Genomic DNA, 10,269 nt, shown 5'->3' with positions numbered 1-10,269 from the left:
ACAATTATGTAAGAGAGCCGCCTGAATCTATACACGATCTCTCTTCATAGTCAGGGAACATCGAGTATCACCGATGTCCTGAAGGCGTTAAGCTCTCTCAACAAACAATTATGTAGGAGGACCACCCAATCTTTCTTCTATGTAGAGAGGAGTCTCTATGTAGTCAGGGAACAACGAGTATCGCCGACGTCCTGAAGGCGTTAAGCTCTCTCAACAAACAATTACGTAGGAGGACCGCCCAATCATGTTATTCTACATAGAGGTCATGATGTAATGCGCAGCATCGAACACTCAGCTAGTGGGAGGCCTTTCGAGAATCATATTCATCATGGCTCTGAGGGGAACCCGATCAGAGCTCGTGAAACGGTTCACGGATCGTAAAATATGAATCGTCACATGCGTTCCTGAAGTCGGGTCAGAAACATGCAGTATCATGATTTTACGATTTTGACCTTTGTCGAAAATCCACCACCAACAAGGTGCAAAGCAAGAAGAATAAGAGAACTTATGTTCTGATTAAGTGGCAAGGGTTGCCAGACTACAAACCTTCTTGGGAGAAAGATACTACATTGTGTCAATTTGAAGAACAAATTCAGGCTTCCCTGCGGCAAAAGAATCGACGAGGGAGTCGAGTTTAGCAGGGGGGTGAGTCTATGACATGGCTGTCAAGTGGCCAAGTGAATATGCGCACTTGTGGTGCATTATCGATGGCTTGGCCAAAGTGTCAGATATGTGGAGTGCATGTCTGAGTTGCAGCTAGACAATGGCATGATTAGCATCAAGAGTTGCCAAATGAGTTTGGCAAGTAAACTGTATGCATGAGGCGTGCAGGCATGCAAGCAAGACTTGCATTGGCACACTTGCATCATTAGGAGAATGATGCTCAACAATGATTGCGCTACTCTGGCTGGCAGATGCAATCATTATGCAACAAGGCTGGATGACATGTGTCGGGCACATGGCCTTGACGGTTTCGAGTTGGTTACATGGAAGTTGAGTTACTTAATGCATGACTGAAGGGTATGACTTGTTTTTTTAGCTTTGGAGTGTAGTGGCGTCAGTTGGCACGGTTGGCTAACTGCCCGGCATAAAGTAAATCTGTAACTGCCTGACAGTTACTTGTACATAGCTTTTGTAAGTCTATATAAGTCTGATCTTGTGAAGGGATTGGGTAATCCGGAACAAGAAGAGTGTGTAACCCTAAGTGTGCAATAAATAAAAGGCTATGGCCTAGTTTAAAGCTAAGTTCTGTTGGTGCATTTATCCCTTTGTGTTTGGCTTATGTTTATGTGTCAAGAGGAGTGTGTGTATTTGGTTGAAAGCTTGGAAGATTTGTGAGCAGAACCTCTATTTAGTATGGGCTGAATAGAGAATTAGTCAAGAAGTTGAAGTATTGGCTAAGTGCAAGTTGGCTGAAATTGTGTTGTGGAGCATAGTTGTCATTGTCAAGTTGGTTGTAGCATTTGGGTGTTGCGAACCTGTGACAGGATGTATGGTGAATGGTTATTTTATCTTTTTTGTTTCTGTTAATCTTAATCCCCTTGATTTTGACTAAATCGTTAAGAAGCCCGCTAAGAAGGGGACTAAACGTTAATTCCTACAAACGTATGCCCGAAGATCGTCCAAGTTCGGGAAGACCGAGAGTCATGTTTAATTATTCTTCCACCACGGGGGTTCTTCAAAAACATTTATTTTGGTAAAAGATGAGTATATAATTAAATTAAATTCGGAATATACATCAGTGAGAGCATCTCCAACAGAAGGTGTAAAAAATCCTATGTGGATTTTTTATTTAATCCTTTTATTTATGGGGTCTACACATAGAGTAAATATAGGACCTCATATCTAAAAATCATCTCCAACAATGAGAATTTTAACTCTTAAAATTAAAAGAAAATTGGTTAAAAACACGACGTGGAGGTGCAACCGGAGGTGTAGATAATATTTTCTTGAACACCTTCATATTTAGTAATTGGTCCCTCCTAACTTGTAGGTCCCTACTGTTGGAGATGGATTTATGCCAAACGGGGTCTAAAATCCTACTTGTCACTAAAAATAAATATATCCACCCTCTCTTGGAGATGCTCTGAGAGAAAGAGAGGCGGTGTGGGGTTTAGGATAAAAAACCCCGATTTTGCTTTCTAACCGTTCTTTCGTTTCTCTCGGCAGCCGTTTCAGCATCACCATCAAAATTAGGGTTTGAAAAACTTAAGAGATTTTCTGGTATGTATCTTCAATTCTCAGCAATAATTTCATCTCTATTTTTCAATTAGATTATTGGATCTAGTTTTTCCCCCTGTTTGGATATTTCTAGGGTTTGTATTTTTAGATCTATTTTATCTCGTATCCTTACTGTGTGTAGAGATTTTCCAGGTTGCTGGATTTGTTGAGACTCGTAGCGTAACCAAGAGAAATATGGCTTCAAGATTTTTTGTAAGTTAAAAGTTCGTTTGTTTTTTAGGTTTATTTCTGTATGAGTGTGAAGAGTGAATAATTTTTTATTTTTTTTAGGGAGGTGGTGATAGTGACACCGAAGATGATGATAGTATGATAGGATCGGAGATTGGTTCTGATATCGAACGTGGAGAGGAGGCCACTGGAAAGCAACTAAAAAGCAAATACCTAACTGAAGGTAATGGAAGTGACGACAACACTGACGATGAGATAAGAGTGGTTAAATCTGCTAAAGATAAGCGTCTCGATGAGATTAAGGCAACGATTGAGCAGCTAAAGAATGGCATGAAGATTAATGACTGGGTTAGCATTCAAGAGAACTTTGATAAGATGAACAAGCAGCTTGAGAAGGTTATTAGAGCAACTGAAGCTGTTAAGGCTCCAACTCTTTACATCAGAGCCCTTGTCATGTTGGAGGATTTTTTGGTTGAGGCATTGGCTAACAAGGAAGCAAAAAAGAAAATGAGCAGCACCAATGCAAAGGGGTTGAATTCCATGAAACAGAAACTGAAGAAGAATAATAAGGAATATGAAGATCTTATTAACAAATTCAGGGAGAATCCTGTAGATAGTGAGCCCGAAACCAAGGAGGATGAAGAGCCAGAGGATGATGAATCGGGTACCGATACTGAGGACATGTCAGAGCCAGAATTAGAAGAGGAACGCGGCTCGGATGATGATAATGACCAACCATGGGTGGATCCGACCAAGAAGAAGAACCCTTTTACAAAGCCTTTTGAGAAAGACCCCAGTGAAATCTCATGGGATATCGTCGACAAGAAACTGAAAGAATGTGTAGCTGCTAGGGGGCGTAAGGGTACTGGACGAGTTGAGCAGGTTGAGCAACTCACCTTCTTGACAAAGGTTGCTAAGACTCCTGCCCAGAAGCTTGAGATACTCTTCAGTGTTGTCTCCGCTCAATTTGATGTGAACCCTAGTCTTAGCGGGCATATGCCTGTAACTGTGTGGAAGAAGTGTGCGCAGAACATGCTCACTATACTTGATATGCTTGAGCAGTATCCAAATATCGTCGTTAGTGACTCCGAGGATCCCGAGGAAAATGAGTCCCAAAAAGGTGCAGATTATAAGGGGACCATTCGGGTTTGGGGGAACTTGGTCGCTTTCCTTGAGCGTATGGATGGCGAGTTCATGAAGAGCTTGCAGACCATTGATCCCCACACACGAGAATATGTGGATAGGATGAGGGATGAGCCCATTTTCTTTGTTCTTGCCCAAAATGTTCAGAATTATTTAGAACATGTTGGGGACTTCAGGGCAGCGGCAAAGGTTGCTGTAAAGCTGGTTGAGCTTGTATACTACAAGCCTCAAGGGGTTTACGATGCAATGAGGGAGCTCGCTGGAAAAACAGAGATTGGAGGAAATGTTGAAACTGAGGCAGGAGATGAGGCTCAAGTGGTCAAGCAAAGTAGTGGCCCACCAGCTTTTGTTGCTACTCCGGAACTTGTGCCACGAAGACCCACTTTTCCGGAGAACTGCCGGACAATGATGGATGCACTAGTCTCTCTTATCTACAATCATGGGGATGAGCGCACTAAAGCTCGTGCAATGCTTTGTGATATATATAATCACGCCATCATGGATGAGTATGCAAGTTCCAGGGACTTACTATTAATGAGTCACTTGCAAGATGGGATTCAGCACATGGATATCTTAACTCAGATACTTTTCAATAGAACTATGGCCCAACTCGGTTTGTGTGCATTTAGAGCTGGATTGATTACTGAGGCACACAGTTGCCTTTCAGAACTCTATGCAGGTGGAAGAGTGAGGGAGTTGATTGCACAAGGTGTATCACAGAGCCGCTACCATGAAAAGACTGCAGAGCAGGTAAATATTTTCTTTTAGTGCGATATCTGAATCATCAAAGTTCTCCTGTATATGCTTTCTCAAGTAAAAACTCACCGTCTTTGTTTGAAGCACACACTTTTTGGGCTTTGAAAAGTCTAAAACCCCAGACACTTAGCCCTGATGCTTTGTTTTCTTGTTTTTTTAGCCTTTAAATGTAACCTTATACAGAAACACTAAGACCAAGAAGGAGGCTTTACCGAGTGTTAGCTAGGTTCATATAGGATTATGAGTTGTGTATAGTCTTCTAGTATTTTCCTTTAGTGATACAAGGCAACGCGTCAATGCCGCATCGATGCCCCCCTTGACTTTTCAAAGGAAAACACATAACATCGCCTCAATGTCTTTTTGAACCTTGCTTGGGAGTTGGTGTTTTGGTATTTTTTCTATGGAATAAAGAGGGATGGTGACTGGTTTTGCATCCCACAGCTAGATGATTTTGTCGTCCCCACCTTACAAGTGGGGGAACCATAAGAAACTGTCCTGATTTTTATATGTAATTTTTCGTTCTGTTCTTGACATGATGCGGTATAGGACTGTTGGCTACAGTTTTTATCTAATGTGAAGCCCCGAAACCTGCAATGTATTAATGGATATGTATTTGAGCATTGAGAAACAAGTAGTAAGCCATTTCGTTAACACGAGGATGTTTTTGTCTTGATGAGTTTGTTCATGCATAAGTTCTTTGACATCCATTTCTTATCATGATTAATGAACTCTGTATTATTTTCTTTGTATAGTGGCCACTACCAATCTTATTTTAAATATCTTCCCAAATTTCCAGGGCTTTCATGATTTAGGTTCGGGAGTTTGCTCCTGCAGTTTTTTTTTTGATGGAAAAGATAGTTTGTAGTTTTAAAGCAACTTATCTATTTTTTGGTATATTTTCTGTGCCATTAGCAAAAGTTGGTACACAAAAGAACTTATCTGTTTGTTGGTAAATTTTCTGTGCCATTAGGAAAAGTTGGAACGCAGAAGGCAAGTGCCATACCATATGCACATTAATCTTGAGCTTCTGGAGTCTGTCCATCTTATATGTGCCATGCTCCTAGAAGTCCCCAACATGGCTGCCAACAGTCATGATGCCAGAGCTAGAGTCATTAGTAAGAATTTCCGCAGACTACTCGAGGTCAGTGAGAGACATACCTTCACAGGACCTCCAGAGAATGTGCGAGACCATGTCATGGCAGCAACCAGGTCCCTAAGCAAAGGAGATTTCCAAAAAGCTTTTGATGTCATTAAGTCGCTTGATGTGTGGAAGCTCCTCAGAAACCAAGTAAGCATCCTTGAGATGCTCAAGACAAAATTCAAGGAGGAGGCCCTTAGAACCTACTTGTTCACCTTCTCCTCATCTTACAACTCCCTGAGCTTGGACCAGCTTACAGCCATGTTTGATCTGTCCGAAGCCCAGGTACACAGCATTGTAAGCAAGATGATGATTGTGGAGGAATTGAATGCAAGCTGGGACCAGCCTACGAAGTGCATCATGTTCCATGATGTAAAGCACACAAGATTGCAGGCTCTGGCATTCCAGCTGACAGAGAAAATCGCCATCCTTGCAGATAGCAATGAGAGGGCATTTGAGGCGAAATCAGGTGGAGGGCTTGATGGGCTTCCCCAAAGACGCAGGGATGGGGGCCAGGATTATGCTGGAGCTGTTGCAGGCCGGTGGCAAGAGAACTTCTCTCAGGGTAGGCAAGGTGGGTATGGTGGACGTTCAGGATATGGTGGTGGGCGTCAGTTCTCGTCCGGAGGAAGAGGATCTTTCAGGGATCAAAGAAGTGGAGGTCAAGCTCGCGGAGGTGGTTACTCTACTGGTTACCAAAGCAACCGTTATCAGGATGGGAGAACTTCTTATCAGACAGGTTCAGGGGCAAGAGGAGATGCTTCAGCCCGCATGGTCAGTCTCAACAGAACAGGTCGTGCTTATTAAGAGAGAGATAAGTCAGCACATAAGAAAGAAATTTGAGATTTGCTTTTACTTCTACTTGCTAGAACTCCGAAATAATCTGAACCTCAAGTAGAGCTGTCAGGTTAAGATTTTTGCCTTTATTGATTTAATTTATGTCCTTGTCTTGGTTCTTGAAGCATATCAACTTCTCCTGTGATTTTTGTTTAGCTGAACAATTACATTCCATGTTAATTACAGTGTTGAGTATTATTGAAAGAGTTCGAATTTTTGATGACCGAGTAAGATTTGCTAGGGATGTCATGCTGTAGTTCTTGAAATTTTTTAATATCATTGTGTGGGGTACTAGTTTGGTTGGTTTTTCTTTTTCTTCAGTTCTCTCAACTCTCGTTCAGAGTTGTCCCACGTGTTAGCCAATAAAAAACCTATTGAATTGCTTCATCAGGTTACATCGCCATCGCAACAATTTGTTAAAGTAAAACTCTCAGCCAGAGTGTTGGTCTTCGAACATACTTGTGTGAGAATCGTATCAGTAGATTGATAAAGCATACCTTTTTGCCAAATAATCTTCTGCAGGATCTAGATGGAATCAGGGGCAGCAAGTCAACTAAATGCTGGCATGACAAAGACAAGACCGATCTGCCAAAATTTCACCTACATTGTGTTTCCTGTTCTGGGTCAGTTTTTTGCCCTTTGTCATGTGTTCCGCCCCCAACACAGTCCTTTTGGTTACATCAGTACCACTGCGATAGACACTTCTAATCATGTAGTAAATGTTCCTTGTTAGGTTTATTTACCTGTATCATCTAGGCTTTAACTGTAAGCCAGTAAATTTTGGCTGTTATCCTCCACTTCTCCCATCACAGTAGTGAATTTTCTGAACCATCCAATTCACAGTCAAGTCTCAAGCTTCAGTTTGCCGCAATTGCTGGTTTCAGACTGGGGTAAACTTGATGTACATGTTAACATCAACATCAAGTATCAAATGGCGATGTCTATACAAAGTCTTGTACCAGGCATGAGAAAATACTATAAAGAGGGGAAACATCGAAGTAGCTCTACATATACAAGATAATTGATCTCAATTATCCAAAAAACAGCTGTATTGTTGTTTCAACTAATAGTGTTTATGGATGTTACTGTAACACATTTCATAGTTCTTACCTCTATGCTAGAGGAGGTTCTTACATAGGCTACATATAATCAATCAAACAGAAACGAACACTCCAGAACCAGCTTTTTTCCCCTCTTCGAATGGAGAGAAATTCGGACTCTCTAGATGGACAATTAAATATCAATTGCTAAAATAAACTATGCCACACCCTCAATTTTTCTTCTTAGAATGGCGCTTCCCCAGTTTCGACCGGCGTTGCTTAAATAAATGGAGGTACAGCTTCAGCCACAAAAATGGGTAGCATACAAGCACAGCCTGATAAAAACAGACCAAAAGAAAAATACATAAAGACAAAGAATCAAAACAAGAATGCTAATACGTAAATAAAGTAGGGCGGTAAACACGATGTTATCCAGGAAAAGATGCGAAGATAGGATGCGTCCCACGTTTTTCTCTACTTGTCTGGTTATTGAGGTGGATATCCTTACACGGATATACCGGTGCAAGGAAAACGGATATCTTTTAAGAGGGACACATCCTTTCATCAAGATGTAAACGTGCTTTTTTACATACCATCACAAAGGAGTAGTAGTTGAAGGGGAATCGATTAAAGAAATCAGCATAGAGATTTTTCTCCTTTATGAGTGGAAGTGCTTGGTACATAATCCACACTGCATTAAAACAGGAAATCAGTACAAAAACGAAACAGTAAACAATAAATGGAATCCTAACCAAAAAAAAAAAAAGATGAACTGGGGTTCAATGAGGCTCACTTTCTCCAATGGCCATACCAAGAGGATACAATACAATGAATGCTGTATACCTAGAAAATAAAGCAATAACATGTTACTAGATGTAATTTTAAAAAAAACTTGGACAGCTGTGGAAATGTTAGCATTGTTGCTGACCTGAGGTAAGTGATCCAAAATGGACTAAATCCTGCGCAGTTTGAGGCATAATGCGAGTATCTGATTATCTGTATTAGCATGAAATGTTAACTGTAAATGAAAAACATAAATTTTTTTGACAGAACAAACAAAATGGATAACACATTTGGTTCCTCTTAAACAAGTCAAAGGTAATCTAGCAGTTACAGTTTTGGGAACAGAAACAATTCTGCAAATAAGAGAAGTGGCAGTCGTAACATTCAAAGTATCTAATCGCCCATCTTAAAGTATAGAATTGACGTCTACATAATGTTACTAAAAGAAAAATAAAGATCTTTAATTATCCAAGGCAACAGAATCCAAATGAAAGTTCTTGAACATTGTAGGAGTCTTTTTATTGAGCATAACAGCTCAATAGGAGATTACAGCACTTTGACTAGAATCTCCGCATCTAATAACGGTCCGCACTTTGACTTGAACATTGTAGGAGTCTTTTTATTGAGCATAACAGCTCAATAGAAGATTACAGCACTTTGACTAGAATCTCCGCATCTAATAACGGTCCATACACTCATGCCGAACATTAACGTAAAGACATAGCATTATTGAACTTGAATCCTATAGAAGAATTGGCTGCATTTATCTCTGCGGCTTTTTGGATATCTATCTGGGGATTAACTAAATAGACTACTGGTAGATAGGCACACCAAGTAGATCAAATACTGCATTAGTAATACGAGGGAAAGTGCAAGAAACTCACATCACTTATGCTCCACGCAAAAAAAGTTATGAAAATAGATGGAAGCTCTTGAACCTTGGAGAAGAAAAAAAGAGGAACAGATATTCAATCAGCTAGACACATCAAACCCTGGTCAAAAAATTATACTAACCATGCAACTAAAGAATTAAACTGGTGTATTTACCAGCTGATAGCAAACAATGTACTAATCAGATACTTTATACACTCTAAAATTCAAAATTAAGGTATAATGAGATCCAAACCTCATCAAGTCTACGAACAATTGCTAGTAGAAAATGAGTCCTTCCTCCCCATTGCATTAGAGGAAGCAACACCCCACTTGGAACAAGACCTCCATTTCCAAAAAAAAAAAAAAAATCAACCCGCGTTTTAAAATTCACTAATAGATACAAATTTCTACTTAAAAATTATACAGAACATACCAATGGCACCATGTAAAACTTCCATAAAAGATAGTGTTTGCAAAAAACCTTCAGGAAGAATAATCAATACCCACAGTTAGTTAAGAAGAGCGAGGCAGAATTAAAGGGTTTGAAAGTACAATTGCGAATAAAAAAAAAGACTAACAAATAAGATCTCCGGCAAAGGTGTAAGCTCCATTTAAAGACTTAGTTGAGACAAAGCTGTTCAAAATCCTTGATAGAGAAACTGCCCTGCAAAAGAAACAGAGAAAGCTTGAGAGAAATCAGAGAGCTTGTGTGTGTGCGAGAGAGAGAGAGAGATACCATCCAAGAGCTTGAAGAGAATTGTAAGCAATTAGATAGAAGTTTGATGGTCGAGACATCCTTAGGCTTCTGTTTCTGTTTCTGGACTTACACTAGTGAAACTTCTCTTAATTGAGACTTCCTATTTCAGATTCACTCCCCATTTCTTCATACTTTTGCTCACACACCCTTGCTGTGTGCCCCCTGCAAACACCTGCCGATACATGCACGTATCCTATCTGTACCCATTCACACTCCTCAATATGGACCGTATCCGTCGATACTGACGGATATGAAATGCAAAAGACATACAGCGTAACTATTGTTAAAACTTGACTATGTAGGTTCGGACTGTACTCACTTTCTTCATTTAGTTTGGTACTGTATTAAGATACCAATACAATATGCATACATGCTCATGCTAGATACAGACTCGTCAAATATACATACACAAGCACTGGACGTAAAACGGAAAGAGATAGTAAAGAGATATTTTATTATTATTGTGTGCACCTCCACTTAATCCTCGTTTAATTGGGGCCCTGAAAACTAATTAGGGTCTTCCACTAGAGGAC

At 40.2% G+C, this 10,269-nt stretch overlaps 2 protein-coding genes across 3 annotated transcripts; one reads left to right on the top strand and one right to left on the bottom strand.

Annotated features, from left to right (window-relative positions):
• Positions 1 to 2,060: 2,060 nt before the first annotated feature.
• On the top strand, positions 2,061 to 6,571 carry LOC113313551 (eukaryotic translation initiation factor 3 subunit C-like). Its single transcript, XM_026562339.1, has 4 exons — positions 2,061 to 2,223; positions 2,374 to 2,433; positions 2,512 to 4,302; positions 5,279 to 6,571. Exons 2-4 carry the CDS (start codon positions 2,416 to 2,418, stop codon positions 6,251 to 6,253), a joined length of 2,784 nt encoding a protein of 927 aa, XP_026418124.1. The 5' UTR covers positions 2,061 to 2,223; positions 2,374 to 2,415; the 3' UTR covers positions 6,254 to 6,571.
• Positions 6,572 to 7,261: 690 nt separating this feature from the next.
• Positions 7,262 to 9,805, bottom strand: LOC113308766 (very-long-chain (3R)-3-hydroxyacyl-CoA dehydratase 2-like). Of its 2 annotated transcripts, XM_026557229.1 has the most exons (9): positions 9,716 to 9,805; positions 9,558 to 9,643; positions 9,413 to 9,460; positions 9,233 to 9,321; positions 8,991 to 9,044; positions 8,252 to 8,319; positions 8,117 to 8,166; positions 7,917 to 8,014; positions 7,262 to 7,658 (listed from the first exon to the last, which is right to left on the bottom strand). In XM_026557229.1, exons 1-9 carry the CDS (start codon positions 9,772 to 9,774, stop codon positions 7,554 to 7,556), a joined length of 657 nt encoding a protein of 218 aa, XP_026413014.1. In that variant the 5' UTR covers positions 9,775 to 9,805; the 3' UTR covers positions 7,262 to 7,553. The 2 variants fall into 2 exon arrangements, with proteins under 2 accessions (XP_026413014.1, XP_026413015.1); XM_026557230.1 differs by lacking the exon at positions 8,991 to 9,044.
• Positions 9,806 to 10,269: the final 464 nt, after the last annotated feature.

The sequence above is a fragment of the Papaver somniferum genome, chromosome 9 (assembly GCF_003573695.1).
Source record: "Papaver somniferum cultivar HN1 chromosome 9, ASM357369v1, whole genome shotgun sequence".
Taxonomy (NCBI): Eukaryota; Viridiplantae; Streptophyta; class Magnoliopsida; order Ranunculales; family Papaveraceae; genus Papaver; species Papaver somniferum.
This window is presented reverse-complemented; position numbering and strand designations above follow the sequence as displayed.